The sequence below is a fragment of the Microchirus variegatus genome (assembly GCF_963457635.1).
Source record: "Microchirus variegatus genome assembly, chromosome: 19".
In the NCBI taxonomy this organism is placed as follows: Eukaryota; Metazoa; Chordata; class Actinopteri; order Pleuronectiformes; family Soleidae; genus Microchirus; species Microchirus variegatus.
In genome coordinates, this window is record NC_139820.1 from 2190960 (window position 1) to 2209704 (window position 18745).

At 43.4% G+C, this 18745-nt stretch overlaps 2 protein-coding genes across 4 annotated transcripts; one reads left to right on the plus strand and one right to left on the minus strand.

The window, feature by feature from the left end:
- Positions 1–10504: 10504 nt before the first annotated feature.
- Positions 10505–12097, plus strand: LOC310941072 (transcription factor JunB-like). 2 transcript variants are annotated; one of them, XM_083906152.1, is made up of 2 exons: positions 10505–10599; positions 10842–12097. In XM_083906152.1, exon 2 carries the CDS (start codon positions 10880–10882, stop codon positions 11843–11845), a length of 966 nt encoding a protein of 321 aa, XP_083762278.1. In that variant the 5' UTR covers positions 10505–10599; positions 10842–10879; the 3' UTR covers positions 11846–12097. The 2 variants fall into 2 exon arrangements, with proteins under 2 accessions (XP_083762278.1, XP_083762277.1); XM_083906151.1 differs by having other exon boundaries at positions 10514–12097.
- A 1335-nt stretch (positions 12098–13432) lies between these two features.
- On the minus strand, positions 13433–17904 carry prdx2 (peroxiredoxin 2). Of its 2 annotated transcripts, none has more exons than XM_083906337.1 (6): positions 17796–17881; positions 16761–16884; positions 16517–16670; positions 16183–16305; positions 15702–15832; positions 13433–13891 (listed from the first exon to the last, which is right to left on the minus strand). In XM_083906337.1, exons 2-6 carry the CDS (start codon positions 16861–16863, stop codon positions 13809–13811), a joined length of 594 nt encoding a protein of 197 aa, XP_083762463.1. In that variant the 5' UTR covers positions 16864–16884; positions 17796–17881; the 3' UTR covers positions 13433–13808. The 2 variants fall into 2 exon arrangements, with proteins under 2 accessions (XP_083762463.1, XP_083762462.1); XM_083906336.1 differs by having other exon boundaries at positions 13434–13891; positions 16761–16887; positions 17796–17904.
- Positions 17905–18745: the final 841 nt, after the last annotated feature.

Here is an 18745-nt window from a genome sequence, read left to right on the forward strand (position 1 = left end):
GGGAGAGGGGGAGAGGGGGGGAGCGACACTGCAGCGACATAAGAGTCATTCAAACGGCGTGAACATGACTTTTTCCCGCTTAGTTTCACAGTAAAACCCCAGAGTGACTGAGCATCAGTTCACTGCACACACACACACACACACACACACACACACACACACACACACACACACACACACACACACACACATACAGATGTCACCTTTGACCTTTGTGTGTGTGTGTGTGTGAAAGCCTCTTCTGGTAAACACAGAGTGAGCAGTGCTCTCTCTCTCTCTCTCTCTCTCTCTCTCTCTCAGGCTGAACACAGATGAAAGTTTTCAGGGCCTTAAATGACTAAACGGGAGATTAAGAGAGTGTGGATTATGACTCTGAAACCTCAAAGTCAATTATGAGATTAATATCGTGTGTGTGTGTGTGTGTGTGTGTGTGTGTGTGTGTGTGTGTGTGTGTGTGTGTGTGTGTGTGTGTGTGTGTGTGTGCTGACATATTACTATAGCACATATTCAACTAGATGAATGGACTGAGAACACAGAGATAGTCGACAAGGAGATTCTGGAAGTTTAAGATTTATGAATTCTAAGTAAATTTTGGAATTCTACGTAGATCTTAGAACTTTAAGTAGATTTTGGAATTTTAAGTAGATTTTGGAATTCTATGTTAATTTCAGAACTTTAAGTACATTTTTTAATTATAAGTAAATTTTGGAATTCTAAGTAGATTTTGAAACTTTGAGTAGATTTTGGAATTCAAAGTAAATTTTGGAATCTAAGTAGATTTTGGAATTTTAAGTAGATTTTGGAATTCTACGTAAATTTCAGAATTTTAAGTAAATTTTGGAATTCTAAGTAGATTTTGGAATTTTAAGTAGATTTTGGAATTCTACGTAAATTTCAGAACTTTAAGTAATTTTTTTAATTATAAGTAAATTTTGGAATTCTAAGTAGATTTTGAAACTTTGAGTAGATTTTAGAAGTATAAGTAAATTTTGGAATTCAAAGTAAATTTTGGAATTCTAAGTAGATTTTAGAACTTTAAGTAGATTTTGGAATTCTACGTAAATTTCAGAACTTTAAGTAGATTTTGGAATTCTAAGTAAATTAGATGTTGGATCTTTAAGTAGATTTTGGAAGTATAAGTACATTTTGGAACAAGAAGTAGATTTTGGAATTTGACGTAGATTTTGAAAGTATAAGTAGTTTTTGGTATATACAATATTTTTGGGAGTACAGACATATTGAACAGAATGAATGTCTTGAAAACTCCTCCACCACACACACACACACACACATGTTAACATAACCCTCTCATCACAGCAGCCGTGAAAGAGTCTTTGTTTAATTCTCATGGTTTCATGTCAGTCCACCTTCACTGTTCACTCTTATTCACATATGTCTCTGTCTCTCTCTCTCTCTGTGTCTCTCTGTTGCTCTCTCTCTCTCTCTCTCTCTCTCTCTCTCTCTCTCTCTCTCTCTCTCTCTCTCTCTCTCTCTCTCTCTCTCTCTCTGTCTGTCTCTGTATTTCCAGGAAGTGAAGTGAACGTCTTTAAAGTTGCTGAGAGTCAGCGATCGTCACAACGAGCTCCAGGCGCCCACACACACTTTCAGCTGAGATTAGACACAACTGTCCTTTCCCTGTATCTGCACACACACACACACACACACACACACACACACACACACACACAATGTTTCTCTGGTAAACATTTCCCATAAGGCAGATGCACTCGCAGTTGCGGGTAGGAATGCAGACACAACACACACGCACACGCACACACACACACACATTGACTTCCATTAATCTTAATAAGTTCATGCTAAACCTCGACCACAATTCACATTCTCCAAATTCAAAACTGAACCAGTTTCCCAGAAACCAGGTTCTGTCTCACGAGGACCAGGTTTAGGTCTCAGTCTGAGGACTGTACTGGTCCTGACAGTCAGTGTTTATGCCAGGAACTTACTTGGAACATTAAGTAGATTTTGGAATTCTATGTAGATTTTTAAACTTTAAGTAGATTTTGGAATAATAAATAGATTTTGAAACTTTAAGTAGATCTTGAAACTGTAAGTAGATTTTGGAACTTTAAGTAGATTTTGGAACTTTAAGTAGATTTTGGAATTTTAAGTAGATTTTGGAACTTTAAGTAGATTTTGGAATTTTAAGTAGATTTTGGAATTCTAAGTATATTTTGGAATCATAAGTAGATTTTGGAACTTTAAGTAGATTTTGGAATTTTAAGTAGATTTTGGAATTCTAAGTATATTTTGGAATCATAAGTAGATTTTGGAACTTTAAGTAGATTTTGGAATTTTAAGTAGATTTTGGAATTCTAAGTAGATTTTGGAATCATAAGTAGATTTTGGAACTTTAAGTAGAATTTGAAACTTTAAGTAGATTTTGGAACTTTAAGTAGATTTTGGAATTTTAAGTAGATTTTGGAACTTTAAGTAGATTTTGAAACTTTAAGTAGATTTTGGAATTTTAAGTAGATTTTGGAATTCTAAGTAGATTTTGAAACTTTAAATAGATCTGGAACTTTAAGTAGATTTTGAAACTATAAGAACATTTTGGAAATATAAGTAGATTTTGTAAATTTAAATAGATCTTGAAACTTTAAGTAGATTTTCGAATTATAAGTAGTTTTTGGAATTATAAGTTGATTTTGAAAATTTAAGTAGATTTTGGAAACTTTAAGTAGCCTTTGGGATTATAAGTAGTTTTTTGAAATATAAGTAGTTTTTGGAACTTTAAGTAGATTTTGGAACTTTAAGTAGATTTATGTGTACGAATCACTGACATCTGACGGAGAGATTGCAGATTGCAGACAAACGAAGGACTCGCGGGTTTCAAATCCCGGGACGGACCAATGGCTGGGAGTGCCCCTGAGCAAGGCACCTATAATCACAATCCCCGCCTCAGTTGTTACCGCTGCTCGTGCACTCGGTCAAAGTCACCGTCACTAAATGGTGAATTGGACTAAACTGTCACGTGACCATTACTGTGTTTAACCTGAAGATGGCGTCGTTTTGTGTTACCTTTGAAAGGTGGACGTCGCCACAGTGAGTCCATCACTGCAGAGGAAATGAAAACAGACCAAACCATCTACATCCCCCCCCCCCCCCACACACACTCACTTCTTCTATTCTCATAAAGAGGAACTCTTGACCAGAGTCAGACAGCAGGAGTGAAACGTCCTCCATGATCCACTCTGTTGTCGAATAATAATCCAGAGTAAACAGTGTATAAGTGTATAAGTATATAAGTGTATTTATAGAGCTGTGTGGGTTCTGTGACATGGTAACTTAGTCACTTACAGTAGATCAGCCCGCGTAGTTTCACAGTAAACAGGTGACGTTTGTCGTCTTACTCACTTTTACTATTCTACAATCTTAGATCAGAAGATCACTGCGCGCACACACGCACGCACACGCACACACACACACACACACACACACACACACGCACACGCACACGCACACGCACACACACACACACACACACACACACACACACACACACACACACACACACACACACACACACACAATTCTTCAAGTTCCACTTAATCACTGATTACAACATTCTGATCAACAACTGTAATGCAAGTAGATTTTCAAACTATAAATACATTTCGGAACTTTAAGTAGATTTACGGAATTATAAGTAGATTTTGGAATTATAAGTAGATTTTGGAATTATAAGTAGTTTTCGGAACTTGAAGTAGATTTCGGAACTTGAAGTAGATTTCGGAACTTTAAGTAGATTTTGGAATTATAAGTAGATTTCGGAACTTGAAGTAGATTTCAGAACTTTAAGTAGATTTCGGAACTTGAAGTAGATTTTGGAATTATAAGTAGATTTCGGAACTTTAAGTAGATTTTGGAATTATAAGTAGACTTCGGAATTTTAAGTAGATTTTGGAATTATAAGTAGATTTGGAATTATAAATAGATTTTGAAACCTTAAGTAGATTTTAGAAATGTAAGTATATTTTGGAATTCTAGGTAGATTTGTGGAAATGTAAGTAGATTTTTAAACTTTAAGTAGATTTTGCAACTTTAAGTAGATTTTGGAATTAAAAATAGATTTTGAAATTTTAAGTAGATTTTAGAAATTTAGGTAGATTTGTGGAAATTTAAGTAGATTTTTAAACTTTAAGTAGATTTTGCAACTTTAAGTAGATTTTGGAATTAAAAATAGATTTTGAAATTTTAAGTAGATTTTAGAAATTTAGGTAGATTTGTGGAAATTTTAGTAGATTTTGCAACTTTAAGTAGATTTTGGAATTAAAAATAGATTTTGAAATTTTAGAAATTTAGTAGATTTTGGAACTATGAGTACATTTTGTGGGTTGTCGTGTGTAAACCTAATAATAGGCGCTAAAACCTTTTAGTTTAATCCATATTTCTGATTTTTACGTCACTTCCAGCGCTACAAACGAGTCCGTGCCCTATTCCACTGTCGCAGTTTTCACCGACCCGACCGTCGCGCCAAATTTTCAAATTTCAGACTTATTATGCCCTAAAAAATGAGCGCGACGTCGGAGAAAAATAATAATCTCTACAGGAACTGATGAAAAATCCCTACTGCTACGATAACTTTGGACCTCGGCGTCTTCCACTGGATCAACACAAGGAAACCAAACGTCCACAAACGTCCTGACCTCGTGGTAAAAACTCATCAGCCCTTGGTTCAGTGACTGGACGACTGACGGAGGCTGAACAGAGATGTTAGGACAGCTCCATATGGACCGCGTCCGCCCAGCGGCGACAAACCCCCTGAGTCCGAGCGTCTTTTCCTGCCGCGCTCATTTGGCCTCAGCAATCGCGGTTTTCTCTCCGTCTTGTGCTAAAGGTCTCCCGTCGCCACGAGGCTCCTTCGGCGCTACAGCTACAGACCGGAGAAGAACATTAGCGCTCATTAAAGCGATTACGCGCACAAGGCGGTTCAATTTCACCACAGGCTGCCAAATAACGACGAAGGGGAGAAGAAGAAGAAAGAAGAAAGAAGACGAAAGGATAAAAAAGACTCTCGGTGGAGTGGAAGGAGAGTGAATGACGACTGTGAGGAGTGACGGTCGCGCTCGTCCTCTCAGGCACAGAAACACCTGACTCACCACACCTGCAGGCCACTTCCAGGTCAGCGGGCTTACAGCGGGGAAGACCTTGCCGAAGACGCAGGAGAAACGTTCACTTCTGCTTCATTTAACAACAGCCCGAGCGGCGTTTGGCTGCGATGGTGTTTGGTAAAGAAGGGAAGGGAAGAAGGAAAGGAAGCGAGGGAGGAAGGGAGGGAGGGAGGGAGGAGTTAAAGTCACGACGACGGCCAAATGAACATCAGTAGCTCTGGGGCGTGTTTTTGAGTTTTGTCCTTTTCCCGACTGAAGTTCAGCGCAGAGACGAGACCAAACTAGTGCTTAACTCGCGTTAACGCACGACGCGTTTCCATGACAACTGACCGGGAAAAAGACGCTGGTTATCGTACCGCTGCTCTCTTTTTCCGTTGAATAAACAGAGTTCAACTGTAGGCGCGCTAACAGCGCGATAAAGGAGCTAACACAGCTAAGTGGACTCCAATGCCACGACATCGTACGCTAATGTGCGCTTACTAGATCTGATTTGCGGTCTGTTTTTACGAGATTTTTTTTAATCGGGGTCTGTTTTACGAGATTTTATTCAGGGTCTGTTATTACGAGATTTTTTTCGCCGGGGTCTGTTTTTACACGACCACAAAACATGGTAATCAAAATAAAACTTTATTGAAATTGGACAATATTTTACCAGATAAATTTTTCGGGGTCTGTTTTTACGAGATTTTATTCGGGGTCCGTTTTTACGATGCTAGTTTCCAGGTCTATTTTTACGAGATTTTTTGTTTTTGAGTTTTTTGTCGGGGTCTGTTTTTACGATGTTTTTTTCCCGGGTCTGTTTTTCCAGGATTTTATTCGGGGTCTGTTTTTACGATATATTTTTAATCGGGGTCTGTTTTTACGAGATACATTTTTCAGGGTCTTTTTACGAGATTTTATTCGGGGTCTGTTTTTTTTACGAGATTTATTTTCCGGGGTCCGTTTTTACGATGCTAGTTTCCAGGTCTGTTTTTACGCGATTTTTTGTTTTTTAATTTTTTTGTCGGGGTCTGTTTTCACGAGATTTTTTTTGCCGGTGTCTGTTTTAACACAATATTTGGCCCGCCCTAAAAAGTGGTAATCAAAATAAAACTTTATTGAAATCGGTCAATATTGACAATGACAAAAATTGTTAAAAATATCATCTTTTTTTTTCCCCTAAAAGGTAAAACATTCACACATGACGTCATTTTAACACATACAGTGAACATTTGCTGACACTGTGATCGAGGAACTCATCGTTATTGAATTATTCTGTGAAATTCAAATTAAAAAGGAAGGTCGCGTGCGACGATGAAGTCCAAACGGCATGCAAATCGAGCAGAAAGCGGCCTTTTATCGGGGCTAAAATCAGTCGTGATAAGAGGTCACTGTCAAAGCGGTGACCTTTAGAAAGTGGATGAGGTCACTCGGAAACTGGAAGTGTCCTTCGGGTGATACCACTCTGCGTTTCCCTGAAACGACTTCTGCTTCTCTGACATTTATTTTTCTTCTGACTCTGACGCATCACGCCACCGTTTGAGAGGGAGGAGGAGCTTAAACACAAACTTGACCACTGCGTGACAACTGACCAAAACCTGCGACTCCCACACATCGAGGAAGTGAACAGGAAACACCCAGTGTTGCATTGTGATACTCAAATAATGATAAAAAAAATCAAGATTAAAGATTAGCCAGGGTTCAGAGGTCAAACTGGTCTTTGTCATATAAGGAGGGGAAAAACCCTAATAAGTTCAAACCATTCATCTCATGAATTACCACCGAACACATTATTGTTTTATCTAAGTCATAATCTGAGAAAATAACCCAGATTACGACATAATGACACATTTCGGTATCCGCCAAACCTCTAAAACCTCACAGATAACACTTGTTTACTTGTTTTTTAACTCGACTCGTTAAGTTTATTCGATTGCGGTGCTAATCCGGCGGAGCGGCCCATTTAAAGCTTGTCGTCGTTCGGCTCTAAAACCGTACAAAAATCCCATAATTACCTGACGACGAGCCACATTTTCCCCGTCTTCTCCGTGCGAAGTTTCCCTTCACGTTTCTCGCAGTCAAGTCGCTGAAACAAACAAAACACAAACGATAACGATAAGTTAAATTTGGACCTGTTTTTTTTAAGCTGCGCGGAGCAATTTTGTGATAATCCCATTAACTTTAATGGCCTGAAACAGCTTAAGCTGTTATTACCGATCACTTTAATTTCACAGCTGATATGCATGAGCCCTTAATGGGTTTTTTTCCCCCCATTTTAAGAGAGCGAGAGAGAGGCGTGGGTTAGCTAATGTCTTTACATTAACTCAGGAATGGTTAGAGTGCACTTTTACATTGATTAAGAATATACAGCTTATTGCGCTTCAGTAAATATGAATGGATAAGGTCGCACACCTTGACGTAGGTGGCGTGCACGCGCGGGGGGGTGCACGTGCGCCCTGCGGGGGAGTGACTCACGAAGAACGAGGACGTGTTTCTGTATCAAACAGCTGTTGAGTTGAGCTGCGAGGACATGTCTTCACTCCCAGAGTGAATATTTCAGAGGCTGCGTCATGTGTTTGCACTCCTGTAATCTCCATAATCTCAGCGCACACACAGGCAAAACCCAGACGACAGGAGTTAAAGTTGAAGACCTGAGTTATTGTGATTACGTTCACCGGCCAATTTATGAGGCGCACGCACTCAGGCACTTCCTATTAGCATCTTTTATTAAAAGCTGCTGGTATACGACAAACACCCTCAAAGGGTGCACAAATCGCCAACATGGACGGCAAAATTGCAAAAAGGTCCTGTTCAGTTGGTTCCCATTTACTTTTTTGTTCGTCTTGGCTTAAAACATCTTCCCACCAAATTTCGGAGAATTCGGTGACAAGTTTGTTCAAATATCATTGGCGCAAAAAACTTTTGCGGATCAAGTTTTGCTGAGTTGGCGATCAATCCAAAATGGCGGCCTTCCTGAAGGATTCACGGGAAACTCGTCATTGACTTCTTTGTCCGTCCCGACCTAACGAACGCATGCACCAATTTTCGTTCACGTACGTCAAACCCCACGTCAGATGACCTAATAGAGTTTTTTTTGCGTCAGTTTTTAGCCCCTCCCACATCCAATTTTTGACTTCCTTTCGAGTTGAGGCCATGGCTCCCATTGACTTTCTTGTTCGTCTTGGCTTAAAACATCTTCCCACAAAATTTCAGAGAATTCGGTGACATGTTTGTTCAAATATCATTGGCGCAAAATGGCGGGAAAAACTTTTGCCGATCAATTTTTGCCGAGTTGGCGATCAATCCAAAATGGCGGCCTTCCTACAGGATTCACGGGAAAGTCGTCATTGACTTCTTTGTCCATCCCGACCTAACGAACGCATGCACCAAGTTTCGTTCACGTACGTCAAACCCGACGTCAGATGACCTAATAGAATTTTTTTGGCGTCAGTTCTTAGCCCCTCCCACATCCAATTGTTGACTTCCTGTTGAGTTAAGGCCATGGTCCCCATTGACTTTTTTTTTCGTCTTGGCATAAAACATCTTCCCGCCAAATTCCGGAGAATTCGGTGGAGCTCAATTTTGTCTCTGGTTTTCACCTTTAGGGGGAAGGCGCTATAAAGAGCCCTTGAGCAACAATATCGCATTTTCGCGATACCCACATTTAATGTCAACTTTGCAGAGTTTTAACCTCTGTAAATCCACGGAACAATAATAATAATAACTATAGGACAAGTTTGTTCAAATAACATTGGTGCAAAATGGCGGGAAAATCTTTTGCCGAGTTGGCGATCAATCCAAAATGGCGGTCGCAGGAAAGCCGTCATTTACTTTTTTGTCCGTGAAGTTTTGTTCACGTACGTCAAACCCGACGTCAGGTGACCTTATCATACTTCATTGTATTTTTTTTTGCGTCAGTTTTTTAGCCCCTCCCACATCAAATTTTTGACACGCATTACCCCAAACCGCTTTCAGATGTAACTTTTCTAGTGCTGGGCCTGTTAACGTTGACGCCGTTAACGCATGATGCCGTGGCACCGTTTACCAGTTAGCTCCGCTAGCTTTGTTAGCGCGCCTACCTCGGAACTGGAGCACTGTTTATTGGTTTTGTGTGCCTCTGTTTTTAAAGTTCAGCGCTACTTTAGAGACTCGTTTTAATTCATCGGGAGTCACGTAAAACACGGCGTCGCGCGCGCGTTTTTACGGTCAGTCGTCGTGCGTTAGCGTTGACGTGCCTAGCGCTGAAATTTTCACCAGGCGTGATGCGGTCGCAGAGGTTTTGGGGAGTACGTTCAGACCCTCAAAAATGCGATTAATTTAGCGGAAAAACAAAAATAATAATAATGAGAAGAAGCAGAACTCCTAATGAGAATCTGAAGGAAAACAAAAGGTTTCTCGCACAAATGTATGTATTACTTTTCTATTATTAGTATTATTTACTTTACGTCATTTGATTAGATCTCATATTAGAGTTTATGTTTGTAATGATAATTCCGACAGGGCACGTTTAAAGTATGAGAATATCTGGTATTCTTATCTGGAACTATGTGTGTGTGTGTGTGTGTGTGTGTGTGTGTGTGTGTACACATGAATAGTCCACATTGTTCCCTCTGATACCCCCGCGAGCGCATGTCCTCCCATTGCCAGACACCCATTATGCTTCATACATTTTTCTGAAGACATCACACCCAGGACTTAACACCACTCACCCATCCTCTCCCTGCCTGCAGGGCCGAGGAGGAGGAGGAGGAGGTGGAGGAGGAGGAGGCGCACTGTACTGTACTGCACTGCCGCCCTCCTCCTCCTCCTCCTCCTCCTCCTCCTCCTCCACCTCCTGCTCCTCCCTCACCAGTTCGAGTTGGATGCGCGCCAGGATGGGATTGGCTTCCCGCTCCTATCAGGGAGGAACTGGTGCGCCAGGATACCCAAATATGGACCTGCTGGTCCGCGCGTGAGTTTAGAGTTTGCGTGACTCAGCTCCGGAGTATATACAACAAACCGGTGGGATCGTTGTGTAGTGGAGAGGGAAGAAGAAGAAGAAGAAGAAAAACAAACTCTGACTTCTTCTAAAAAACACAGAGTGGACGTGAAACTGAAGGTTTTCCTCGCGTTCGCACCTGCGTGGAGTCAACTTTCCCCTCCCCACGCTGCGTGAATATAGGCCTCGTCTTGTTTACAAGTCCTTGTTCCTGGCAACAACGTCATCCAGTCGACGCGACGACATCCCGGAGGCGGGGAGGGGAGGAGTGGAGCAGGAGGAGGAGGAGGAGGAGGAGGCGGGGAGGAGTGGAGGGGACGAGCGCGGCCAATCAGCGCGCGGCGCGGCGCGCGTCTGGAGCCGCATGTTTATAAAGGGAGGTTTACGCACGGCGCAGCTCCACATTTACAGAGGAAACCGCGGCAGCTCCGACACAGAGAGAGCAGGAAAAAAGTGACCGAGGAGCGGACTGAAAAACACCCCATTTAGTCACTGCAGCTCGACCAAAAGGTACAAACCACTTCAACTGTTTTCGGAAGTCTTCATTATATATAAATAAGAGCGGGACTTTTGACATTTTGTCTTGGAGATTTGACGCCGTTATTCCGGGACACACCGGGGCAGAGTCTCCCCTCCTCCCCACTCTCTTTTTCTCTCTCTCCGTTGTGTTTTGTGTGATTTTGAAATAATGTCCACGCTTATGGAACAGCCTTTTTATGACGACTCGTTTCTCTCTGCTTATGGCCACGCAGGCTCCGCGCTGCCAGACTACAAGCTGCTAAAGCAGAACATGAACGTGAACTTCTCCGATTCTTATCGGCACGCGAACTTCAAGGCACATCAGCAGCAGCAGCATCAGCAGCATCAGCAGCAGCAGCAGCAGCAGCACCTGCGCGCCGACGGCGACTTCTACCCGGCGGCATCATCCTCGGGCTCCCTGAAGCTCGACTCTCCTGAGCTGGAGCGGCTGATCATCCAGAACAGCAACGGGCTCATCACGACCACGCCGACGCCGGGCCAGTTCCTCTACAGCCGCGGCATCACCGAGGAGCAGGAGGGCTTCGCCGAGGGCTTCGTGAAAGCGCTGGACGAAATGCACAAGATCAACCAGATGGCTCCCCCGAACGTGTCCATCGGCGCCGGCGGCGGCGGCGGCGGCGTGGCGTGCGCGGCTCCCGCGTCCGTGTTCGGCCCGTCCATGCAGCCGCTGGAGCCGCTGGAGTACACCACGCTGAGCAGCTGCCCGTCCAACCCCAGCCTGTCCTCCGCGGGCGGCTTCCCGTCCACCACCATCAGCTACCTGCCGCACCAGTACCACCACCACCACCACCACCACCACCACCCGCAGGCCGTTGCGCACGGGACCCACCACTTCCAGACCTCCCTGGTCGCCGCCAACATCCACTCGCGGGGCGGCTTCGGCCTGAAAGAGGAGCCGCAGACCGTGCCGGACATGCTGAGCAGCGACAACAGCTCGCCGCCCATGTCCCCCATAGACATGGAGAACCAGGAGCGCGTCAAGGCGGAGCGCAAGCGCCTGCGCAACCGGCTCGCGGCCTCCAAGTGTCGGCGGCGCAAGCTGGAGCGCATCTCGCGGCTCGAGGACAAGGTGAAGGTGCTGAAGACGGACAACGCGGGGCTCTCGAGCAAGGCGACGGTGCTGCGCGAGCAGGTGGCGCAGCTCAAACAGAAAGTCATGACGCACGTGACCAGCGGCTGCCAGCTCATGTTAGCGCCAAAAGTCAAGTCTTACTGAAAGAGGCGCAAAAAAGATGCACTTTAACAACACAACACTGGACACTCTGCACTGACAATTATGGACAAAGTCTGCAGCCCACACACACACACACACACACACACACACAGGAGTGTGTGAGAACTGGACCATGGTGTGGAGACTAAAACACTTTAATGAGTATTTTTTTTTTTTTTACATATACTTCCTGTTTACATTTGTATTTGACTGCATTTGTGATTCTTATGTAAGTTATTGGAGTTTGTCAGGTTGAGCCCGATGATCTTCCTCCTCTTTATTGTATTATTGTTGTTGTTGTTTTTTTTACTTGTACAGAATATTTAAGTAAAAATGAAATGATGAAACTGAACAACTTACGTGGTGCTGGTGTTATTTGTGTCTTATTTACAAGTTTACGGCAGTTCCTCGACGTAACCAGCGTAGGCTTGTTTCCCCCACCCTTTGACGTGACGCACGCACGTCGCTCCATATAAGGTCAAAGGAGCAGACGCGCACGTCACAGCTGCGAAAAGGTTTCCGGGAACTCCTTCCTCCCCCTCCCACACTGCCGGTCACACAAATGCTGCTCCACCTTCACGCCCCTTTTTTTTTCTTCTCGTGTGTGTGTGTGTGTGTGTGTGAGGGTTTGTCAATGAGTTGCTCATTCGAGTGAAAGGGGAATTTCCCCAATTCTGCTTTCAGTTTCCCAAAAACAAGCCGCGAGTGTGATCGCTCACTAGTGCAGGGAAAAAAACTGAAAAGTTGCGTAAAAAAAAAAGTTCCAGACAAACACGTCGAGAGGCTTCAGAGAAGCTTTGAGATTACAAGAAGTGAGGCGTCAAACAAACAACACAGATTATATCAGTCTGGATTATTATCGTTTCTAAATTTGGGTTTCTATAAATCACATCGGGCATGAATTGGGCGTTAAAAAATGATATTAAAACATCAGAATAACATAAAAATTGGAATAACTTTGAATCTCTAGCACCAAATCCCATAGAGAAAATCTGCGATTTTAAACATCACGGCAACACACGGGTTCACAGGAGTCATCGATCCGCTGTTGCCTCAATCAGAAAATTCAAATGGCTTATTTTGTAAAATTCGGCATTTAAAATACTTCATTTTGAGTCACCGCAGTGACACAAAGTGACCACACGAGGCAGCAGTAGACCAGCAGCTGCATGCTTCTCCCCCGCGAGCTAAAATCACTGATTTTCTCTATGGGGTTTGGTGTGGGAGAGTGAGTGTTTTCTTTACAAAACTTCAGTTTCCTGTTGGAAAAGTTCAACAGTGAATTAAATGTGTAAGATATTGTAGATTCATTATTTTATGAAGCATCTAAAGAACCAGTTTTTGTCGTAAAAATGGACTCTAAAAGCGAGACTTTCACTCGCAACCATCTCAGAATGTTCAGAAGAAGAGGAAAATTACCAAAAAAAACATAACAAATAAATCTAGTATATTAATTTCTTCTGTGAAAGGGTAAATTCTTTTAAAATTATGTCTAGTAGATCTTAAAAATCCAATATTTCGTCACACGACGAGTGAAAAACACAATAAAACTCCAATATTAACCAAGACTCCACAGCGTCATAACAGCCATGACATGTTTTATTTCAACGTCACTTCACGGGACCGACTCAGGAAGTCCAATGGCACCACCTAGTGGTTCACAAACGTAGTCAAACAAAGTCAAATGTTTTTTTTCCCCCTCACAGCTTTAATAACAGATGGTAACATGAATTATTCATAACAGCAAGGAAAGGAAAGGGGGGGGGAGAAAAGTAATACTTTTGTTTGATAAATGAACAAAAAGAACTACGACTTCAGTGCGTTAGACTAACGTGGTCGTCCTAACAACTGCAAAGTGGACGTATAAAGAGCTGCAACTGTGTGTGTGTGTGTGTGTGTGAGACGCCGTGAAGGCAAGTGCTACGAGTCAGCGAGGAAGACCTTCACCGTTTTCTTGTTTTTGTTTTTACTGCTTGGAGAAATACTCTTTGCTCTTCTCCACGTCGGGGACCATGGTGTCGCTGCCGGGTTTCCAGCCGGCGGGGCAGACTGTGAGACGGGGAAAAACAGGGACAACGTTAGGACACGGCGTTCAGGACACAGGTGGTTAGGACACACGGCGTTCAGGACACACGGCGGTGAGGACATGGGTGGTTAGGACACGGGCGGATAGGACACGGGACACACGGCGTTTAGGACACAGGACACACGGCGGTGAGGACGGGCGGTTAGGACACAGGGCGCTTAGGACACACAGGTGGTTAGGGCACAAGGCGTTGTAGGACATGCGTCGCTTAGGACACAGGCGGTTAGGACACAGGCCACGGGGCGTTTAGGACACACAGACGGCGTTAAGGACACAGCGTTTAGGACACGGCGTTTAGGACACGGCGTTTAGGACAAGGACACATCGATTAGGACACAGGACACACCGCGATTAGGACACGGGACACACAGCGATTAGGACGCGGGCGTTTAGGACACACACAGCGTTTAGGACACACACACGGCGTTAAGGACACAGCGTTTAGGACACAGGACACACAGCGATTAGGACACGGGACACACATCGATTAGGACGCGGGCGTTTAGGACACACACACAGCGTTTAGGACACACACACGGCGTTAAGGACACACGGCGTTTAGGACACAGGACACAGCGATTAGGACACAGGACACACAGCGATTAGGACACGGGACACACAGCGATTAGGACGCGGGCGTTTAGGACACACACGGCGTTTAGGACACACACACGGCGTTAAGGACACAGCGTTTAGGACACAGGACACAGGACACACAGCGATTAGGACACGGGACACACAGCGATTAGGACGCGGGCGTTTAGGACACACACACGGCGTTAAGGACACACGGCGTTTAGGACACAGGACACACAGCGATTAGGACACGGGACACACAGCGATTAGGACGCGGGCGTTTAGGACACACACGGCGTTTAGGACACACACACGGCGTTAAGGACACAGCTTTAAGGACACAGCGTTAGGCGTCGGCAGGTAAACGACGGCCGTGTTTGCAAAACCTCGGGGCACAAAGTACGCGTGTAAATAAAGCAGGGGGGTAGACAAACAACAGGAGGACATGGTTCTGTGGACTGAAGCCTTTAAAAAAAAGACCCAAAAAATAACTTTAACCCACTACAGCTTCACCCGATATTAATCGTCTATGGCAGGGGGGGTCTGCGACCTGCAGCTCTAGAGCCTCGTGTAGCTCTTCGGCCCCACTTTTCATGTTTTTCCACACTTTTTTTGGCATAAATAAAAGTGTTTTTGATATTTTTGTCCCCTGAATTAAAAGCCATTAAAGTAACGCGCACATGAAGAAGTTCACATTAGGAGTCGGGTCCATCTATTAGATCCGTGCACTTAGGCCAGGCAGATATTCTCAGACATAAAATGTTATTTCAAAGTCGTTTTTTCTACACTTTAGAGGTTTGGTATCAACTTGTGACAAAGTGTAGTTCTTTAAATATCGTATATATGTGTATAAAAACAACTTTACATGTGATTTATTTTAATTTTGCGACTCCAGATTAATTTTCTTTGGGCAAAGAGGGGACAAAAACGGCTCTTTTCATTCTAAAAGGTTGCAGAGCCCTGGCCTACGAGCTATACACAAGACTATATGTTGTTTTGGTTTGTATAAAAGGTACAGAACCACCAGGGGGCGACTCTCCAGGAAAGAGAAATAAACTACTGTGCATACGCGTGTATATTCTGCTTATTTGGTGCACAGTCGCTTCTTCGGCTAATCCCTTAGCGTTCAGGTAGCATGATTCATGCACTTGGTTAAAACATTTTTTTGCAGGAGATTAAATTAAAGACGTTTCTCACCCTCTCCGTGTTCGTCGGTGTGCTTGAAGGCCTGCACCAGGCGCAGCGTCTCATCCACGGAGCGACCCACGGGCAGGTCGTTGATGGTGATCTGCCTCAGGACACCCTTGTCGTCGATCACAAACAGACCCCTGAGGAGCACAGGATTGTCACGCGGGCGTCTTTGACAGGATTGCCAATGCACGGGTATGGGGCCCCAGTGGTTAGCGCTCTCGCCTTTGCAACAAGAAGACCCGAGTTCCTGGGGGTTCAAACCCCGGTTGGAACAAGGGCCTTTCTGCAAGGAGTTTGCATGTTCGAAAAAACATGCAATAAACGTATGTATGAATGATGGTGGTGGTGGTAGGAGGGGCTGTTTGGCGCACATTAGCAGCTTTGGCTACACATAGCTTAGCACCAGCAGTGAGAACGTGTTAATTAATAATGGGTAATTAGAAAAGCGCTCTAGAAACGTAGCGAATAATAACAATTTGAGGCTGACCTGAACGCGACGCCGTCGTCCTCCTTCAGCACGCCGTAGTCCATCGCGATAGACTTGGTGAGGTCTGCCACGAGGGGGATCTTCATGTTACCCAGACCTCCCTGCTTTCTGGGTGTGTTGATCCTGAAAAAGAAAAATATATATATATATATATACACACACATAAATAACTCGTACCATATACCACTTACAAGACAAAAGGGTGGGCGACGCAAGTCGCTAACTTTACCATTACCTCAGAACTTATCAAGACCGTGCAGAAGCCTAGAGATAAACCGTTAAAAAGCTAGGGCGGGAGCGAGTTCACGTGTGCCAGAAAGTTAAGAACGCTCACCACGCCAAGTGACTGAACTGCGAGTCCACGGAGCAGCCGATGACCTCGCACCCGATTTTGCGGAACTCCTCCGCCCGGTCGCTGAAGGCGATGATCTCAGTGGGGCACACGAACGTGAAGTCCAGAGGGTAGAAGAAGAAGATCACGTACTTTCCTGGAAGAGAGGGGGGGTAAAGTAAAAAGAAAAACAAAAACGAGGAAAGCGCGACGAAACGAGGACCTCGGTGAAACACACGAGACAAACCTTTGTAGTCCGACAGCTGAATGTCCTTAAACTGCCCGTCCACGACGGCCGTGGCCTTGAAATCGGGGGCAGGTTTGCCAATCTGAGCCTTTCCAGCAGACATGGTGGTGGTGATGGTGAATATCTACTGGTGACAGAGAGAGAGAGAGAGAGAACACATACAGTAACCAGAGCATTGGACCTGAACCTGGTGCTCAAAGATCAGTATAGATAAGTGCTACTGGGTGGAGCCTAGATAGCAAAAAAAAACCACCTTAAACCAACAAAAAGAGGGTGAAAAAAAGACTTTTAAACAAATACAACCCAAGTGCATGCTGTGTTTAAACGAATCCCCTGCATAACCTAAAGGCTTTTTTAAAATCACGTGCAAGTCACGTTGAAACCTGGCATAACCACGAGCAGGCAAACCGGACGGTGAGGTTTGTTTAACGTGTTTATTTTTAATTCAGGTTCTTGCACAAGCTGTGAATGCAAGTTAAAAAAACAAGAAAACCGGCTCCAAAACAAAGACTTCTGACTGGACAAAGGACAAGTTAACAGAAAGGACTCAATTAACAAACAATAGCAGACTCCTCCAATTGCTTCCTATTAAAATAATTATTATAATAATAGCTTGGGATAAGAATAGGCAGCGTGTGCATTCAAATTCAACCTCAATGCCACAAATAAAACACTTGAAATCACTGTTAAATGTGGAGCCTGACGCGCAGTAACAGACAAAACTCGGTCAAAGTTCAGCCTCCAAGTCATTGGTAAAACTGAGCCGAGGCAGCGACGAAAAAACAGGGTAAAAAAAAAAAAAAAAAGTGCAGCACCTTGACAAAGAAACTGCCAGAAACAGGCCCAAACACTCGAGGAGGAGGAGGAGGAGAGCGACGGACCCCTGCACTGCCAAGCTAACTCAAGCTAGCTTAAGCCGCTAACAAACCGCCTCTTTCAACTTGTTTTTCCGTTACTTTCTCCCGGTCGCCGGTACGTGTAGTGATAATAAAACCCGACAAAAAAAACAAAACGTAAAAAAAAATATCCCCTCACCTGTGTGTAGGTAAAGCCGCGGAGGAGAAGTCGAGCAGTGCAGAGATGAGCTGCTGCTTTCAGGAGGCGCGAGAGGAGGCGAAGGGGCTGGAGGTGAGCGACAAGTAGGCGGAGGCGGCCGCTGAACCCCGGAAGTGGAAATGAATCATTTCAGAGTAAAAGCATTGGACATTAAGGTTTGTCTCGTTTGAGAAACTGAAACTTAAACGTAGACGAAATATAAGCACATCTTCGATCCTATTAAGTTAGTTTTAGCAAAACACAGTTCAATTTCAGATACGTTTTATTTATTTAATTTTAAACTTATAAAGTTAAAGAATTATTTTATTTTTTTTCAATTTTAGTTTTCGTTATGTCGTATATGGATATGACATGGTCAAAAAATTTTTTTATTTGTGATAAATTTCAGATATGTTTTATTTATTTCATGTTTAAAAACATTTTAAACTCTAGTTTTTATTATTATAAAGTTAAAGAAAATGTTTTTTGTTTTGTTTTTTTTTCAATTTTATTTTTCGTTATTTCTTACGGAGCCCCGGATATGACATATATGACATGTCAAAAAATAATTTAAATTGTGGCCACAAAATACTATTTTGATATAAGTACAACGTGTGCACAAAATATAGTATAAGTATTTTGTGGTATAACTTAAATTATTTTTTGTCCATGTCATTTCCGGTTTTAACTTTATAATAATAAAAACTAGAGCTTAAAATGTTTTTTAAAATAATAATAAATAAAACATATCTGAAATTTATCAAAATTTAAAAAAAATGTTTTGACCATGTCATGCCCGGGGCTCCGTAATTTCGTTAGTTTTTGTTAACTATAACAACATTGGTTATTGGTCACCTTGGTGAGGGAGTATTATGTCCAAAATCCTTGCCTGCAAAATGATGTTATATATAATATCTTTATCTCCGGCTCTGTTTCCTGTTTAAAGCCAC